The 17,469-nt window shown below is 43.6% G+C and overlaps 1 protein-coding gene across 1 annotated transcript in view; it reads right to left on the reverse strand.

The window, feature by feature from the left end:
• Positions 1-9,062: 9,062 nt before the first annotated feature.
• Positions 9,063-17,469, reverse strand: part of DGKI (diacylglycerol kinase iota) — a 199,998-nt gene continuing 191,591 nt past the window's right edge. The window contains exons 31-32 of the mRNA XM_019544663.1: positions 17,002-17,101; positions 9,063-12,324 (exon numbers count right to left, since the gene is read on the reverse strand). Coding sequence (XP_019400208.1) covers positions 12,208-12,324; positions 17,002-17,101 — 217 coding nt within the window. The 3' untranslated portion in view covers positions 9,063-12,207. The remainder of the gene's footprint in view (positions 12,325-17,001; positions 17,102-17,469) is intronic.

A 17,469-nucleotide genomic window follows, 5' to 3' on the forward strand; every position in this document is an offset into this window, starting at 1 on the left:
GATACTGGAACTCTGGATGCCCATGAAATGTTGGCTAAAGATGGATATTTATGACTTGGTTTTATTGTTTTATACAGAACATTAAAATATTAGAACATAATGTTCCAGATTCTGACCTCCATCACACTAGCATTAGTCTGGAGAACATCACTGATTTCTATGGAGTTACAAAGATCAAAATTTTGTCTACTCCCTTTAATTTATCACAGTTCCCAGAGAAGGTGCTAAAAAAATCCCCACTATCTTGCTTACTGGAAATCTCAGCCCTTTCACTGTGACTGCCACCTGACAATCGCCTGGTCTTCTGACAAAACCCAAATGTATTTTCACAATACTCAGTCTTCTTGTCTCTCTCTCAAAGACAGATAATAATCTACTTTTCCTTAATTGCTTTCCTCATTCTTGCTCACATTTGATCATTTGCTAGGTAGCAAGAGTGAAGCTATTGAAAAGGCAGAAGAATCAGTCGCTCTCCCCATCTGAGTAGGTGGTTGAGAAGGAATCCCTTTCTTCCTTTTCCACAAATGCTCTCAGGTAGGTTGCAGATAAATGGTACAATTACTATGAAGTACCTTATCTTGGATTTTAATCCATACCAGCTTTATTCCATAGTAAGGAACATACACACAAGCAGCTCTACCAAGTAGCTACCCACAATAGATACCATTACAAAAATGAACCAGTAGGTGGCAGGGGAGCCAATCTGCATTGAGTAAATGGCTTCCTGGGGATGACATGGACTTGGAGAGCAGGCAAAACACTTACCTACTAGCTTACCCACGTGGTAAAGTTACTGCATGTTGTGGAAGGAGTAACCTTACCTTTTATCCAAGTGACTCACTATATAGTGGCCCTGTGCATCATATGTCCACTCCCTTACTATGCACAAGGGTCAATTTATCATGTAATAAAGGTGTTGTGTATTTGCACCTTGCTTAACAAAAAGGCATATCTACACTGCAGATTGCAGGGCAGCTCATAGATACCCAACCTTCTTTTAAACAAGCTATCTTAAGTATTAAAGTCCAACCATGCATGGAGCTCTGTATAGGTTACAGTAGCAGCCTAGGCATAGCAGAATTGAATTCAGCCTCAAGGCACAGGGTAAAATTAGTCTTCATAACTAGACTACTTCCAATATGTGAGTTAGTTCAGGTATCTCTACCCAGCCATGCAGACACTTAAAAATTGTATCAATAGGCTCTGGACGGTGCAACATACAGTACTTCCTGGCTGTTGGAAGGGATGATGTCTCCTTTGCTGATGGGAAACTGTCTGTGTCCAATAAACTCTTAACACTAAGGAACACTAGTGTCCTAAATTTGGGCCAAGCATATGGTATCAATCCAGCCTGTGCGGGGAAGGGGAGCCCCTGAATGCCTTACTTCATTGGGAGCTTGACCTGAGTTCACAGTTTTCGTAAGAGCTTAAACACTGAAATCAAAATGCAAATCTGCTGCTTAGGAACTTGTCATCTTCCATCACTATTCTCTACATCCATTTGACCAAAAGAAAAGGAAAACAAAGAAGCAGGATGCTAAATGGGCCCATCTGTACAAGGCACAAGGAAGACCTATAATAATGACTAATACATAGCACTTAAAAAGTGCTTCTCATCCAGAGATCTCAAAGCACTTACCTAAGGTGGGTAAGCACTATTAACTCCTTTTTGCAGCTGGAGAAACTGAGGCACAGAGAGGCAGCCAAATGACATGCCCAACAATGAACTGCAAGTAATGACATGGATGGGAATAAAAACTAGCTCCTCTGAGTTCCAGTTCATTGGACCACAGTGCCTCTCTATACAGGCATGTTGGCTGTGTCTACATGAGTGGCAGACTGTGCAGTTGTTACTGCATACTTCTTATGCAAGTATTAAATGACTGTGCAGTTACCAGTGTTACTGCGCACTTGTGCAGTACCGTCACTGCAGATTTTTTCCAACACTACTGCAGAGCAGCATCGAGCTTGTGTAGTGTCTTGTGTAGATGCACCTGCTGATTACTGTGTCCTGTAAGTAAATCCTTAGAACTGTGGAAAAACTGTTGTAAAAAGATGGATATTTAGACCTATAAATTTCTATGAGACACAGAAACACAATTAACATGATGATCAATTCCTATATAAATTCTATGATTTTTCTAATAAAATAATGGCCAAATCCAAAAGTCCTTGTTCAGTCACACTCCCATTAAGCTATTTAGGACAGTCTCAGAAAATGCCATGAGTTCTACTGTATTCTTATTGGTATATAATAGCAGTTTGATAACTATTTAGATAGGTATTATGCCCATACAAAATAATAAGTGGTTATAATGTAATATTTTAAATTTGATGCAAAGCAGCAAATTCACAGCAGCTCCAAAGCTGTGCAGCAGCAAAGCATCAAAACTCCCTCCACAAAAAAAAATACTGTGTAGTTTGCAGCACAAATTTTTAGACATTGATTAAAAGCGGGTAAAGAAATGCCACAGATGGCTAGAAACTTTACACGGGAGGCCAGATACCCCAGTCCCCAACACTCATCTGCTGCTAAGCTGCATGGAGATTTCCCGTTGTTCAGTCAGGAAAAGTATTACAACCAAGTCCCTCAGGTGACCAATCTTTCATGTAGTCTTCCAAAAGCAACCTGCTTCAGGAATGACTGAAATGTTGTTCACAGTAATTGATGTAGGCTGGAGAATCTCATGACAACACTCCATCTCAGGGCAAGATACCATGTGTGGGTCCCTCTATGTGGCTGAGTTTCAGCTTCCTAACCATTTTGAGCCATACTACACAGACAAAGATGCTGAAACACTGTATTTCAGGGACCAATATTTCCAAGCTATAACCTCCTTTTGGAAGATATTTTATTCCCTGGCCCTTTGATTTGCAAGAGCAGGTAGAGGAATGCAACATGCTCAGTTTGGCAAAAGATGCCAATTGGGTATCAGTCCCTGCAAGGAACAATCTATTGCTGACAAATTAACAAGTTATGTACAAGCCTTCTCAGCCAGAAGATGTTCCCCTGTCACTAGGCAAACTAGAGGGAAAATGCAAGGATTTTGGAAGATCTGAACAAGGAGGACAAGATCTAAAGGTTTATTTGTAGCCATAGCTGGTACATCAGGCCCTGAAGAATATGTCACATTTCTCTACAGCCTGCATACACAACATGGATATATCTGCAGTCCTGTGAGGTACTGATGTAACTCAGACTGATAAAAATAAGTAAAACAAACTTTAATCCAAGGCGAGAGCATACAGCACCTTGCAGAAAATAATTAGCATCTGGCTCAGACTCTTACTCCTTTATCCTGCAAAATGTGGAATGAGCTAAATGTCAGATGAATGATCAGGAAACCTTCTAAGGTGGCAAACAGATTGACAAAAGACTGTTAGCCCAGCCCAGAGCTGCTGCCACAGAAATCTGTCATGTCATATACATACATCTTGTCCATTTCTCTGTGATAGTAGAAGTGCCTTCATGTTGATAAGCTAGGAAAGAAGTGACAACAGAAGAAGACACTTGGCCTGACCAACTGCTTCTCACCAGAAACCTCTCTGGCTGCTAACTTTGTAGATGTAGATGGTGCCTCCTGCAAACACTTTGAAGAGCAAAGTGATGATTTTGTCTGATAAAAAAATCATTTAGTGCAATAAGGCTGAATCAGTGGGAAGTGTCGGTCAAGGGAAAAGCAGTATTTAATTGTTAATGTTTTCATGCAAATCCCCAGTTAAATGCTGGAAATGTTGTATCTGAAACTACGAGTGCAAAACACCCTCTGAGATTATGCTTGTCTTCATCAAATACCATAGTCTGGACAGACAGTGGAAAGCCCTTCTGATTCATTGTACTCTACTATATGCTGCCCCATAAGACTGTTAGCCCAGCCCAGAGCTGCTACCACAGAAATCTGTTGCGTCATATACATACACACTGGTTGGACCATTTCTAATACTGGCTAGAGGGGTAACAGTGGCCACGTCTGAGTGTGACTACACACAGTCAGGAGAGGTCTTTTCAGAAAAAAAAGGAAGTGAAAAGTAGCCAGAGGAAGGAAAAACAGCCAATGTGGGAAGGGCTGGATGAGAAGGCATCAGATGCAGTTAATATAAGAGAGAGAGGGAGAGGAAATGGAGACAGCATGGTGAGCAAAGGAAGGAAATATAAGGAGCAACCTTAAAGATTTTAAATTAAGGTCATGGGAAAAAAATTCTGTTCCCTGCCTGTCCTTACTGCTAGCCTGAGAGTTTTGATGTGTAGTCCCGGACTGCTTTGCACTTAATAAATTCTTCCATGAGATGAGGAAAGCTGAAAGGAAGGACTACAACATGACTAAACAAATGAAAGTTGCACATATCAATCTTTCCTATTATAAAAAAATACAACTCTGATCACAAAAAAATATTCTTAGTGGCCTACGACTAAAGCAGCACTTTGTTTCAGGGTGGCACAACACTGATTTTCATTTGGAGAAAATCCTTGTTAGTGGGTGTGAGAGCAATTGCCAGCATTCACCATTGCCCCATCGTCAGCCTGTCTTTATTAGCTCCAAGGCTCTCACGCATTTAAAGCAGAGGATCTCATGCAGATTGGACTGGAGGGGCATAGACAGCTACAGGTTTGCACAAGGAGTCTAAAATTTAGGCTTCATTTATAAAGAAAACAAGCACTGAGCATTTTATAAAAAGTGAACAAATATAGTCATGGTATATGAATCTACTCATTAAAGTGATATTCAATAGCTGATTGTTATTTTAAAACTGCCTTCCTCAAGGGAAAAAAAGGGTTTTCTGTGCCCCAGACTTGAATCCATCTGTAGGGTATCCTTATATATTCTGCATGTTAGCTTTTTCTCTGCTCTTCTAGCCTTTTATCCTTCCACACTACCTAATATCCCAGAGCTCCATGAGGAAAAAAAATCTAGAAAAATGAAACTGTCAATTAGTGTCTAATTAGTTAGGTAAGAGCTCATTGCAAAAGCATCCTGTTTTTCTCATTCCCCGTAACTCACCTATTTCCTATACATTAGACAGGAATAAGAACTGCATTAACTCTGCCCAACAGCACTTCCCAGTTGAAGGCTCTAGAAAAAAAAATAAATCATTAAGGTTATTAAGGCTGGGGAAACCAGGAGGCCATTTTGCTCATTAAAGTAACACATATGGTAAGGAATTACTTGTTACACATTTTCATGTATTAACGATGAAATAACTGCTGTAGACTTGTCATAGGAGAATACTGGAATTGGGTTGCACATGCACTGAACAATATCCCCAAGTAGCTTCATGGATTGGGATTAATTGGTGAATAATGTATTCTCAATGTGACAGTCAAGGAATCTACATAATTACATACTTTGTGCCATATTACTAATAGGAAAGGTGCTAGTATCTTGTGTTTTTTAACGTGTAATTTCTACATACTGTACATATGAAAGCTGTAGCTCTTGAAACCTGGTAACCTGTACTTTCAGAATTGTTACAGAGCTCCCAGTTCAGTTTCCATTTTTAAAGCATGTTAATAAAAAAAATTGAGACTGAATGCTATAAAAATACTTTGGTATGGTACTTTCTAGTTTTCAGTTATTTTGTCTTCACTACATCTGTTTTTATTAAAGAATCCCTAGCCTTCAGATCTTCAAACTCTTCTGCATTTGGGAGATGCCTGAACATTATTCAATAGACATAAAAGTGCTAAGTGTTGAAACTTTGATGATTTATTGATGTGCATACATTCAAACTAAGAACACTTTTGTTAAAAAAGATTACCTCCAAACGTGTATCTGAATGGGCACCTTCTAAACTAGCTCCTTATCTCACACTCAGTAATTGGACATACGTGCCCTTTAGAAGAAAGAAACTTCTTTATGTTCAGTTAGGAAATAAGAAACGGCATTGAAGGCAGGAACATGTCACCTTATTTAAAAAAAAAAAGGCGGGGAACAAGATGCAACCTGATCACTTAGTACAGTAAGGCTATTCAGCACTGAGCCTGCCTAATCACAAAAGTGCTGGATCACGGAAATCAAAGGCAGTGGACTTTTGTGGCATAATCAGTATTGAGGGATCATTCTTTTTTCTTCCATCCTATATAGGGTTCATTGAATCCCTTATCCATCAGGAAGAGAATTGGTCTGTTGCCCACGCTGCACAGGGCAGATGACTGTTCTTAGCAGGTCCTATCGCAAGCACCTGGTATAGAGAGCAGTCCAAAGAAGAGAAGGGAGTCCTTTTAGCTCAAGCACCTAGAAAGATTCCCACAATGACAAGGTACTGGGAGAAGACTAGGGGCAACCTGTTACGTAAGCCATGTTGTATAAATGGTAAACTAAGCTTGCCAGGCATTGGTGCCTTCACATATATAACACGGTCCTGCACTGGCAGACTTGTAAACCAACAGCAGTGTAGCTGCACCCACATGCACTGCAAGTAGGCTAATTAGCACGGAGGCAGGCTTCATAGCACTCTCATTCAGCAGTGCTAATTAGCTACCCAAAGCATCATACAGATGTGGTTGTAATGTATCTGGTTATGTGGCAGCTCTGCAGGGAGTAGTGTGGTGCACTTGAAGGTGCTGCTACTGGGCACAGCAACCATAGTGTGGAAACATGCCCTATGCTGCTGTTCTTCTCATGTGACTGCAGTAGTATAGCCCAACACAAGCTAGCTTGTAAATGGAGTGCAACATGGGCTACCTGCCCAAATATCAGACCTGCCTGTCAGGTGGATTTTGCAGAGCATGCTGAGCTCAAGGACTTCTGTGGTTAGATTGTTACAGGTAGCCATGCTGGCCTGGTTATGTCTACAGTAGTGGCTCCAGTATCAACTGATACCAGAACAGAGCGACGGATGGGGAACCAGGGCATGAGTCTCGGGTGCCAATTTAAAGGGGTGCAATAATGGGACTGTCACGACTGCTTGCCTGGCCACTGCCGTTGCTGTTTCCTGGGGCGCAGAACCTTCTTATGCCTCTGGTATCAATTTATGCTTACCAAACAATCTAGCTGTTATAAAATGCCCCAGGAACAATGGGAGGGCACAAAAATAGCTTAAAGTTACCTTTGAGGCCCTTCTCCCCACCCAGCTGTGTGTTCTATGTGGCACTCCCAGAGATAAATCCCAGAATCTCACAAATCTTTTCCATTTAAAAATTGTTTTAATTGAAACTAGCGTATAACTTTCAGCACGAGTGGCCCTCCATTCATATCAGCATAGGCTGGTGAGGAGCACCTCCAGATTTTAAACATTTACTGAAGAAATAATTGCCTAATTTGTTGCTCTGAAATCAAAACATAAAGACACGTAGCATTTGGAACCCTGTAAAACTGTTTGCTCTGCTGCTTTGGCGGCAGCCAGCAAGGCACAAGTTTACTAACAAGCTGTTCCCAGAACTGCTGCAGTGTCAAAGACACTCATGGATGATGCTTTTGACAAGCAAGGAAGGCAGTAAACAACCTATTGCCATTTTGGCTTGTGTTCCACGAGAAAAAGAGGGTAAACACATCGCTTGACTAACAGAAAAGGTCAAGCACAATGGAGAAAGAAATGGGTTGTTTTTTTCTGAGTGCTAGGGGAACTCTTACAGTAGTAAGCAAAATCTTAAACACCCTATTTATAAATTATTCATTATCTTACTTTATTCTGAAATGTGGGTGATGGGGAAGAAGACACAAAATGGGGAAAGCAAAAATTATAAATCAGCACAAGAAACTATTTTATCAGTGCGGTACATAGATGTATGAACAGGACAGCTAGATAGAATTCCTCAGAGCATGTTCAAGGCATCCAAATATCCAGCCTGCCTACACATCTGTTGAGTGTCATTACATGTGCAAAGCCCCCAGGAGCTTAAGGCTACCAATTTACCTTGTCCATTTAATACTCTTTCCCTGGAGTCAGATCTTCTCAATGTGAATTGGATGCAATGAACAAATCAACACACAAGTGCACCTCAAATGAAGCATCTGGGGCTGGCTGGAAGGAAAACAGCAGCTGGCAACACACCATATAGGTGATACCCATTTTGTTAATGATGCTCATTACAATGCACATCGCTGTCATAACAAAGGTGGAGAGAGAAGAAAGCAAAAGGGGCAGTTAGAAAACGCAGAACAAGCCTGCCAGGGCTATATAAACACACTGCCACAAAACTGTGTGCCCACTTGTTCATCCAGCACAGCACCAGTCACATAAACACAACTGAAGATCAATGGCAACAAAAGATTTTGTTCTATTTTCTTTAGGTATGTATTGCTCTAGAGACATCCCCTGTGTAATACAGGACACCACACAAACAGTTTAAAACCCAAGTTATAAGGCTTCCCATGAATACTGAATGATTCCCAATTGCTGTACTTTTCACACTGAAGATAGTAGGGTGATGGGTGCCAATGTAGGTAGACAGATCTCAAACTGTAGCATGGCCTAAAACAAAGACTGGCCTTCACAAAGTTGTTACGAGGGGCTTGTAGTGCTATTTTGACTGGGTATCAGTGATGCCATACTCACAGCTAATATGCCTAGTAATGGAGAGGCTCAAGGGGTCATTTAATTTTCATTTCATAACCCACTCCAATAATTGCCTTGAAATCTTCTCCCTGTCATGGCCTAATACATGACATGGTCAATCATTTGGCTTCATGTCTCATCATGCTGCCTCAGGTGTGCTATAATTATCTAGGAATATACAGCCTTGTCACGCTTTATCAAACAGTGTGCACAAATATAAATAAATTTAACAATGACATATGAAATAACAGGTGTTGCTAATGTCGTTAAATAACAAAATGAAGTTTAATAATATATTAACATTACAAATATTTCCTTCCCTCAGATTAACTTTAAAATTGGACAGTCCAGGTATCATAATGGGGCAATCCAGGACCTGCTAGAGTTTACTTAGAGAGATGTCCTGTGAAGACAAATTTGAAGGGCTAACAATATTCTAGCAGTCCAGCAACTCCAGTGACTGAGTGTTCCTAAGTGCTTCATCATTCAAACCTAACAGCTTTGTTAAACACACACACACACACACACACACACACACTTGCAGTACAGATATTTTAATAAATTCAAGTGGTTTAAATTGAATTAAATTTAAGTGAGGTCCCAGCCCCACACTAGAATCTGGACACTGCCCAATGTAGTCACTACAATGCCATGCTAAAACAGGCACCAGGTACTTAGATGTTCTATACAAAGGATGTAGTAAACTTATGTCCAGCCTTCCTGCTCCTGATAGCTACCTAGCCTCAGGAAACCCATGGCACTTTGAAAGGAGTAAGGAATAATCCCTTATGTCCACATCCAATGCTCATTCTTTCACTAAGCCAAGTTCTCCTATTGCAGGCTGTGCCTCAGCCTTGCCAGAATAATGTGCACAGTTAATACATTGCCAGTATCTAACACAGTGCTTGTAAAGCGCTTCAGGACACCTTGAATATTAAGAGGCACTATGTTCAGCCAATTTCTGTTCCATCTCCAGTCTGGGGTTTTGTTTTCATCATACTGTAACTGCCTCCGACTGAGCACTTATTGTGAAAAACTTTCCAGAGGCACAATAGTCTTATTCTAGTTACAGCATCATTTTCGAGCTGCAGGAGGAAAAGGGAAGGCCGTATTCTCATTGGTGATGCAATTCCTTTAAGCTGCATGAATGGCGCAAAGACGATGTATTCTACCCACTCCTGCCAAGGCAAGAATACCCCCAGCAGAGGGAAATTCATAGCTGAGGTAAACCTGGCAAAGCCTGCTGCTATGCCAGCCGGTTCCTCAGGTATAAAAGGAATATGATGGGAGGAAAGGAAAGACAGGGACAGAGAGGAATGAAGCTCCACTCTGCTAGGGCAATTCACAGATGGCACATGGTTCCCTATAGACTGCAGACACCTGTCATAAATTAGAGCTGGCCTTAGGTTGCTCCAATTGATGTCAGGGCTCGAGATTCAGGCAGCTTACTGACTCACTTACTGACTGCTCCCGACTAGCTGCATCTAGGCACAGGACAGAAGGTCCCCGAGGATATACATCCAACTTCATCACTTTGTTGCCTACTGAACACAAAAAAAGATATAACTGATACTAGCACTTTCTGAATGTGACTGTATGAAGCATTAGTGTCTCCTTTCCCCAAGGCTGGGAAGCAATGCCAACACTACACATATACTTTATTCTTCTTTCTGCTTTCAATGCTAAACTCTGTTCTGGAAGGCACACACCAGCCCTCCCTGGAAACTTGTGCCCAATTACCAAGGGAACAATTTGGCCTTAACCACATATTTTTAAATTAAAAGATAAAATGAAGAGAAAATAAAACAAAATGCATTTCATGTTACCATTGGTCTGTAGATTACTTATATGGTATCAATAGTTTTCTTTCAGAGGAAGAAATGCTGAGAAATACCTTGCAAGCATTGAATAAAGATTTGAAAACCAGAACAATGAAAGAGCTTATTCTTTAATTCCCCCTCCTCTGCCATAAGAATCACTTGTGTTTAAAAAATAAATAAATAAAAGGATGGAAAGGAAGAGTTAGGGAAATTGCATCAACTTCATCTCCACAATTGCTACTAAAGGAAGAACAACTTATTTGAAAAAGGACCCAAGTTGTTTTCCTGGGTTCTGAACTGCACATAAATCCTGCTTAGCACCAACCATCAGGCCCCTACAGCATATGAAGAGACACAGAAACAATTTTCCAAAAATAACAGTGCTGAAATTATGACAGCATTGGGCCTTGACACTTCTCATGAGAGACAATCTGTTTAAGTGGAAGTGGAAGCCCTAATGGTTCTGATACCAACACTGCATTGGTGATGAAAAACTTAATGCAAACATCTTGTGTATAAAGGTGTCAGCGGGTAGAGGAGGGTCTCCTTTTCAGTGGTGCTGGTCTCTCGGGCAGGAAAGAAAGTGGCAAAGTAAGAATACCAAGAATGGCCTCAGAGCAGCTAAGCAGTGTCTGTTTCTAACCCTACAGTGAGCAGTGAGAGGCTTATGATTGCCAATTGTCTTATTTTGAACAGAATAAGCTCTCTTCCTCTTCTCTTCTCTTTTCTTTTCTGTATTATTTTAAAGCTTTTTTTCCAAGTCCTTCTTAGCATCTACTAGTCTTCACTTCCAGACAGATGTTTTTCTCATAGTGTTGTGTTATTTGTAAAATGTCTAATGTGGTGTCCATCTTCTTGTTAACATCAGCAACCCTTGATTGGGTACCTGAATGCTTCAGATTTGGTTTCCATGACTGGCAGTAAATCAAAGGGGAATGACTAGTAAGTCAATCAACCTTTACTCCATCACACCACCTGGCACTCTCCCGACTTTAAAGCTCATCTGGATAGAAGCCAAAAATGGCTAGTCATAGGCAGGCTTCTGACTGGGGCAAAATCAATCGTTCATTAACTTCAAAATGGCAATATAGGACCTCTTACTGGTCTGTCCCAAGGGAACACAGTTTGTCGTACAAGCAACCCCCTTCCACTCACCTGGAATTACAAGAAAACACCTTAAATGAGGAAGTGAGCTTTTGCCAGTGCAGTAAATCTGCCTGACCCCAGCACCCCACAGAACAAGGCAGTAGAGAGAGGTCTTTCCAAAAGAGAGGAAATGCCCTAGCAATTAAGTGTTCAGACTGCAATTTCTGAGGGAACAGTACGGAAAGCACTCAGCAGGTTTGACGGTCATTTCCCCTCCCCCAGCCTACAGGCATCCAGAGCTCCTCAAACTCTTTGCTATTAACCTGACCGTTTAGGAAGAATTTATACAGAGATAAGAGATACTATTTAACTGACGAAAAATGAAGAGGTAGGGTGAAAGGAACGTAAGGTACTGGAGGGATGGAAGAGGGGGTTGGCTGAGTATTTTCAGGTCCAAGTTAGTTTTTCCTCCCTTTTTTTTTCTTCCTTTTTTTAAAATAAAGTGTACAGATGAACAAGGGAGAAGTTCATGCTACTTGCTGGAAGCAGTAAAGGTAAATTTCCGTGGCCTATGGATTCCACAGACCTTTGAGTGTCTTGCCTCATCCTTCATGGGCTATCATACGGGAACATAACAATTCCATGGCAAGACTCAGTAGCCCTTAGAAACTGGTGGCATGTCCTCAGACATTTTGCATGAGAGTGAGACACGGTGATCCCATCAGCTTCTTTCCTCATATGATGCCCGAGCGCCTAAGGTGCGGCCTTGTTATTTCCTTGGTTTGTCTCCTCCTGTTCACAGGCATCAGACAGCTGTCTCCAGGTCCTCATGGGAAACCATCTGGTAGTTCTGACGACTCTCCAGGTAGGCAGCCAAATCTGGGTCCCCAGCTTGCTGAGCCCTGTCTCGAGGCGTCTTACCCTACATTGAAGGGACAGAGAGAGAAAACAGTAAACATGTTTTTAGAAGACAAGATAAATTTGTGACCCAAAGCAAGTACCACTGGAAGTACAAAAAGATAATCACAAAAGCAGACAAGTCAAGAACCAACTCAGCCGGAGTCAGGCTGAGATTCTCCATGAGAACCAACTCGCTCTATTTCATGCATTTGGTTCACAGAACTGGCCAACTACAGTTAATACCTTCCTGCCTATCTTCTGTGGAACCATCACAGTTATAAATAAATATTTCAGCTTTATAAAGAAATGCCATTCACTGCTTGACAAATGGTATCCACACACTAAAACAGATTTAACACAATTCCCATCCACTCACTGAAGTCTCTACTGGGGAACATTGTACCATACTGTAGCTGAGACATGAAGTGAGACCCTCAAAGACCACTTCTACAAAGGATGTGAAGGGAGAGACAGAGACCTGTTGGGCTGCCGCAGCTGTTAATCAAACTTTCACGCATCTTACTGCTGCCAAGGACTTTATACACAGAATTTACCTTATTTTAAGAGTGCTATAACAGCAATCAAGAATTTGGATCCTGAGCCACTGAAAATGCTTTAATACTACACAAATAAACATGGGTATTTCTTGTATCTCTTGAGTGATAAAGATCAGATATGTGTCAGTAACCCCTTGTTTGCATTCAACCCCTTGTTTGCAGTCTAGTGAACCAAAGACTGCAGCGCTGGTGTCACCAGGAAGGCTTTGGCTTCCATGACCACAGCCCGCTCTTTGGCGAGAGCGGCAGCGAGCTGCTGGGAAGAGATGGCCTCCACCTCTCTCCTCTGGGGAGGAGGCTCTTCTCAGCCAGACTGGCTGACCTGCTCCACTGGGCTTTAGACTAAGCCCACCGGGGGACGGGGGGACTACTGCCACTGCTGGCCCACTGAGCAACCCTTGCAAAGCCAGCAGGCCAAGGCACTTAAGGGAGCCCACCCCTGCCCCAGTCCTGGTACAATCTGTGGGCAAGACAAGAGCCCCCAAGGGGACACTTGCCTGCCTGTATGCAAATGCCAGGAGCTTGGGGAATAAGCAAATAATTATGATGTCATAGGGATAACGGAGACCTGGTGGGACTCTACCCATGACTAGACCACTGTACAGGAGAGATCAAGTGGATAAAAAGGGTGGGGGTGTAGCTCTCTATGTTAAGGAAAGCAATGCGTCCCTGCAAGCTAATGTTGGTGACCAGGGTGGACAACTGGAGACCCTCTGGGTTAAAATCGATGGGGAACACAGAACAGGGGACACAACAGTTGGAGTGTACTACAGACCTCCCACCCAAAGTCAAGAGTTTGACCAGGAGTTCACCAGGGAATTGGCTGAGGCCACATGCTTCAGGTCCATGGTTGTCAGTGGGGTCCCCCAAGGCTGTGTCCTTGGACCCATATTGTTTAACATCTTCATTAATGATGTGGACATTGAAGTCAGAAGCAGACTGGCCAAGTTCACCGATGACACCAAACGTGGGGGCAAAGCATCCACACCTGAAGACAGGAGGGCTATCCAGGCTGACCTAGACAGGCTCAGCAGATGGGCACGAGAACCCGATGGCATTTAACACTGAAAAATGCAAGATTCTCCACCTTGGGAGGAAAAACCTGCAGCATCCTTATAGGCTTAGCAGTGCTACACCAGCTAGCACTACAGAAGAAAGAGGCTTGGGGGTCATCATTGACCACAAGATGAACATAAGCCTGCAATGCAATGCTGACACTAGTAAAGCAACCAAAACACTGCCTCGCATCCATAGATGCTTCTCAAGCAAATCCCGGGACGTCCTTCTCCCCCTTGTACTCGGCCTTGGTGAAACCGCAGCTGGAGTACCGCATCTAGTTTTGAGCTCCACAATTCAAAAAGGATGTGAAGAAGCTTGAGAGAGTCCAGGGAAGAGCCACGCACATGATCAGAGATCAGGAAAACAGACCTTAAGATGACAGGCTGAGAGCCATGGGGCTCTTTAGCCTGGAAAAGCGCAAGCTCAAGGGTGATCTGATGGTCACCTATAAGTTTATCAGGGGTGACCACCAGTTTCTGGGGGAATGCTTGTTCACCAGAGCGCCCCAAGGGATAACGAGGTCGAACGGTCATAAACTACTGCAAGACCGTTTCAGGTTGGACATAAGGAAGAATTTCTTTACTGTCCGAGCCCCCAAGGTCTGGAACAGCCTGCCATCAGAGGTGGTTCAAGCACCTACATTGAACACTTTCAAGAGTAAATTGGATGCTTATCTTGCTGGGATCCTATGACCCCAGCTGACTTCCTGCCCTTCAGGCAGGGGGCTGGACTCAATGATCTTCTGAGGTCCCTTCCAGCCCTGATGTCTATGAAATCTAGTTTTTCCTGAAAGTTATAGTCTGCCTCCTGATGTCAACAGTGGTGCCACCCAAAAGGATGTGATCCTTCATTGGAAAACAGGATAATTCTGCATTGCATTGTCACAGAGGCACTCAGGTGCCATGTTCCTAAGAAGGGAGAAGGGCAGCTGCCAATCTCCAGGGCAGCTCAGGTGCCAGTTGCTGGGGCAACCGTGCTGGTCATGTGACCAGAAGGGGGCAGGGCCGGGCCTTTATAAACAGCCCAGTCTGAAGCCTACCTAGCAGTTCCCTTCTGGCAGCCTGAGGTGCAGGAGCTCTGCAGGAGAGCTGAGCAGAGCAGAGCAGAACTGATTGTTGCAGCCTGACCACCCAAGCGGCTACAGCATGGAGAGGGTGGAGAGGACCCTGACTGGGAGGCCTTTGTGAGACAGCCAAGTGGGCTTAGCTCTTATGTTTTATAGCCAGGAGGCTTATTGTTGTGTTTCAGCTGTTTGGCTTATGGTTCTGTTTAGCTGCTGTTACACTGGAGGACTGGGTGAGGCTGTAGGGGTGTGAGGAAGCCTCACGGGAGCTCCCCAGTAATCTGGGGGTTCCTGGTGCCCAGTGGGGCACAGTGAGTGGTGCCAGGTGGGCACAGCTGTTCGCGCCGGTGGTGCGCGGTGTTGAGGGGTATTGACCCCAGCCCTGTGGGGCAGGTGTACCGAGAGAAGCCCCAGGAGGGGGAGAGTGCACAGAGAGGAGCTCCACGAGTGGGCAAGGGTACTAAGAGAGGCCTCAGGAGTGGGCAGGGCACATATTATTGATAGAAGCCCCAGTTGGGTGTTGACTGAAAAGGGTCCCAGAGGGGCTCCACAGTGGTGGGACTCTGAAGGGCCAAAGGAGCCAGGTAAGGCTTAGGCCACCTGAGCCCCATTGGGAATTGATAGAAACCCCAGCAGGAGTGTGGACTAGAAAGGGTCCCAGAGGGGCTCCACAGTAGTGGGGACCCCGAAGGGTCAAAGCGGCCAGGTAGGGCTCAAGCTGCCTTAGCCCAACTGGCAAGAGTACGGACAGTAAGCCCGAGATGGCTAATAGATATAGGGGTGCGGGTTGCGTGACGAGCCCAGGGGGTGCTGGGCAGGGTGCGGAAAAAGAAAAGGACCTGGTAACGTCCGGAAAAGCAGCGAGGCTTGGGGCATGCTAAAGGGGAGGTAGGAGGCACGCATAGCCTATAGGGCTGGGGGTGCACCAGGTCACCCCATACGGAACAGGGAATAGTACAAGCATAGGACAGTGTCCAGGGCGATAAGTGGCAGCCTCCCCTATAGAACCATATACCAACAAGATGTGGTGGGCGAGAAAAGAGGGTACTGGATTGCCCTAACTGGACACGGCAAGGGGTGCTAGTGGGATCACAGCCGCTCCTATGCCCCATTCTGTGACATGCATAACATAATAATAATAGTTTAGAAAAAAAAAACCAACAACTGTGTGTAGCTATCGAGTACAAAAGCTCAATTTCCAGCTTGATTCTTCATGCCTTTTGATCATATTTCTCAGCCACGGCCCATAGATTATCCAGCTTCTTTCCAAGAGTGCAGCTCATATAGCATCATTGTCCACATTACCTCTACAGCTAGCCAACTAAGGTTGCAAAAACACTTGATAATCAATGTAATGTGACAGTGGCATCTTCCTAACCAACTCTCTTTCCATGTTCCTGTTTATGCCTGTTTTTAGAAACCTGAAGATCTTCCGTCAGTCAGTCTGCTCTACCTATTAAATATTCTTAGTATCTAATTTTTGCTGGAAAGTTTTCCTCATGCTCAGATTGTTCTGTTAGCTTCATCCTATTTTTAATTTACACTAAGTGGGCACTTGGGGAGGCTGAGGTCAGCTTTGCATTAATAAGCAGGGGAAAGCAGGGACAAAGAAAAGTTTTGCTACCCCACAGAACAAGTCAGCCACAACCACCAAACTTCATATAGTCACCATCAAATCAGAAATCAAGAATCCCAACAGGTGGTCTCTACATCCAGGTCTTTCTTTCAACAACAAAGATTGTTGATGCTGTTTTGCCATGGAGATGCCTCACTGATATTCAGCTGCTGAATAGCTTCAGGCTAGGCTATCACTATGGTGAAGATGACCCAGGTTGGGGATTTAACTGGAGGCTCTTGCAGTTATTTATATCAATACATTTTTCTAAATAAAATGCCTTTTTCTAAAAAGAAATGCTCCCAGCACACACAGAGAGCCTCAATCATACACGCAGCAGGGACGGATGCTGATTGGTCTCGCTTGTCTGAAGTGCTTTATAATTGGTTCACTTGATTGCATTACCTTGGAATCTGTCTTTCTCAGAGACGCTCCCGCATCCACCAAGAGTTGGCAGATGGCACGATGGCGCTGGCAGGCCGCTTTGTGCAATGCTGTCTCACCCCTACACCAAAGCAGAGGAAAGCAGCAGTAAGGAACCTTTCACCAATTATAATTTAAGAAACACGGTAGGAGGACAACACTTTTTTTGTGGGATTCTCTTCTTTTATCTTTGTTGCTGACATGTGCATATGCTCTCAGTCAGTGTGCATGCCTTCTGGCTCAGCCAGTTCTCACATGATGAATAAATGGGGAACTGAGGTCTTCTGGATGGTACGGAAGAGAAAAAGAGTCGCTACCTTCTGTGGTCTTAAAGGCTGAATGTCACATTCTTATCCAGCCTCCTCCAGCTCTACTGCTTACTGCAAAAGCAAGATATCTGCCTTTTTTTAGTTTTACTGCACAGTATATAGTGAGGGCTTTTTTTCCTAT

Source organism: Crocodylus porosus, unplaced genomic scaffold, assembly GCF_001723895.1.
Source record: "Crocodylus porosus isolate Cpor-Errol unplaced genomic scaffold, CroPor_comp1, whole genome shotgun sequence".
In the NCBI taxonomy this organism is placed as follows: Eukaryota; Metazoa; Chordata; order Crocodylia; family Crocodylidae; genus Crocodylus; species Crocodylus porosus.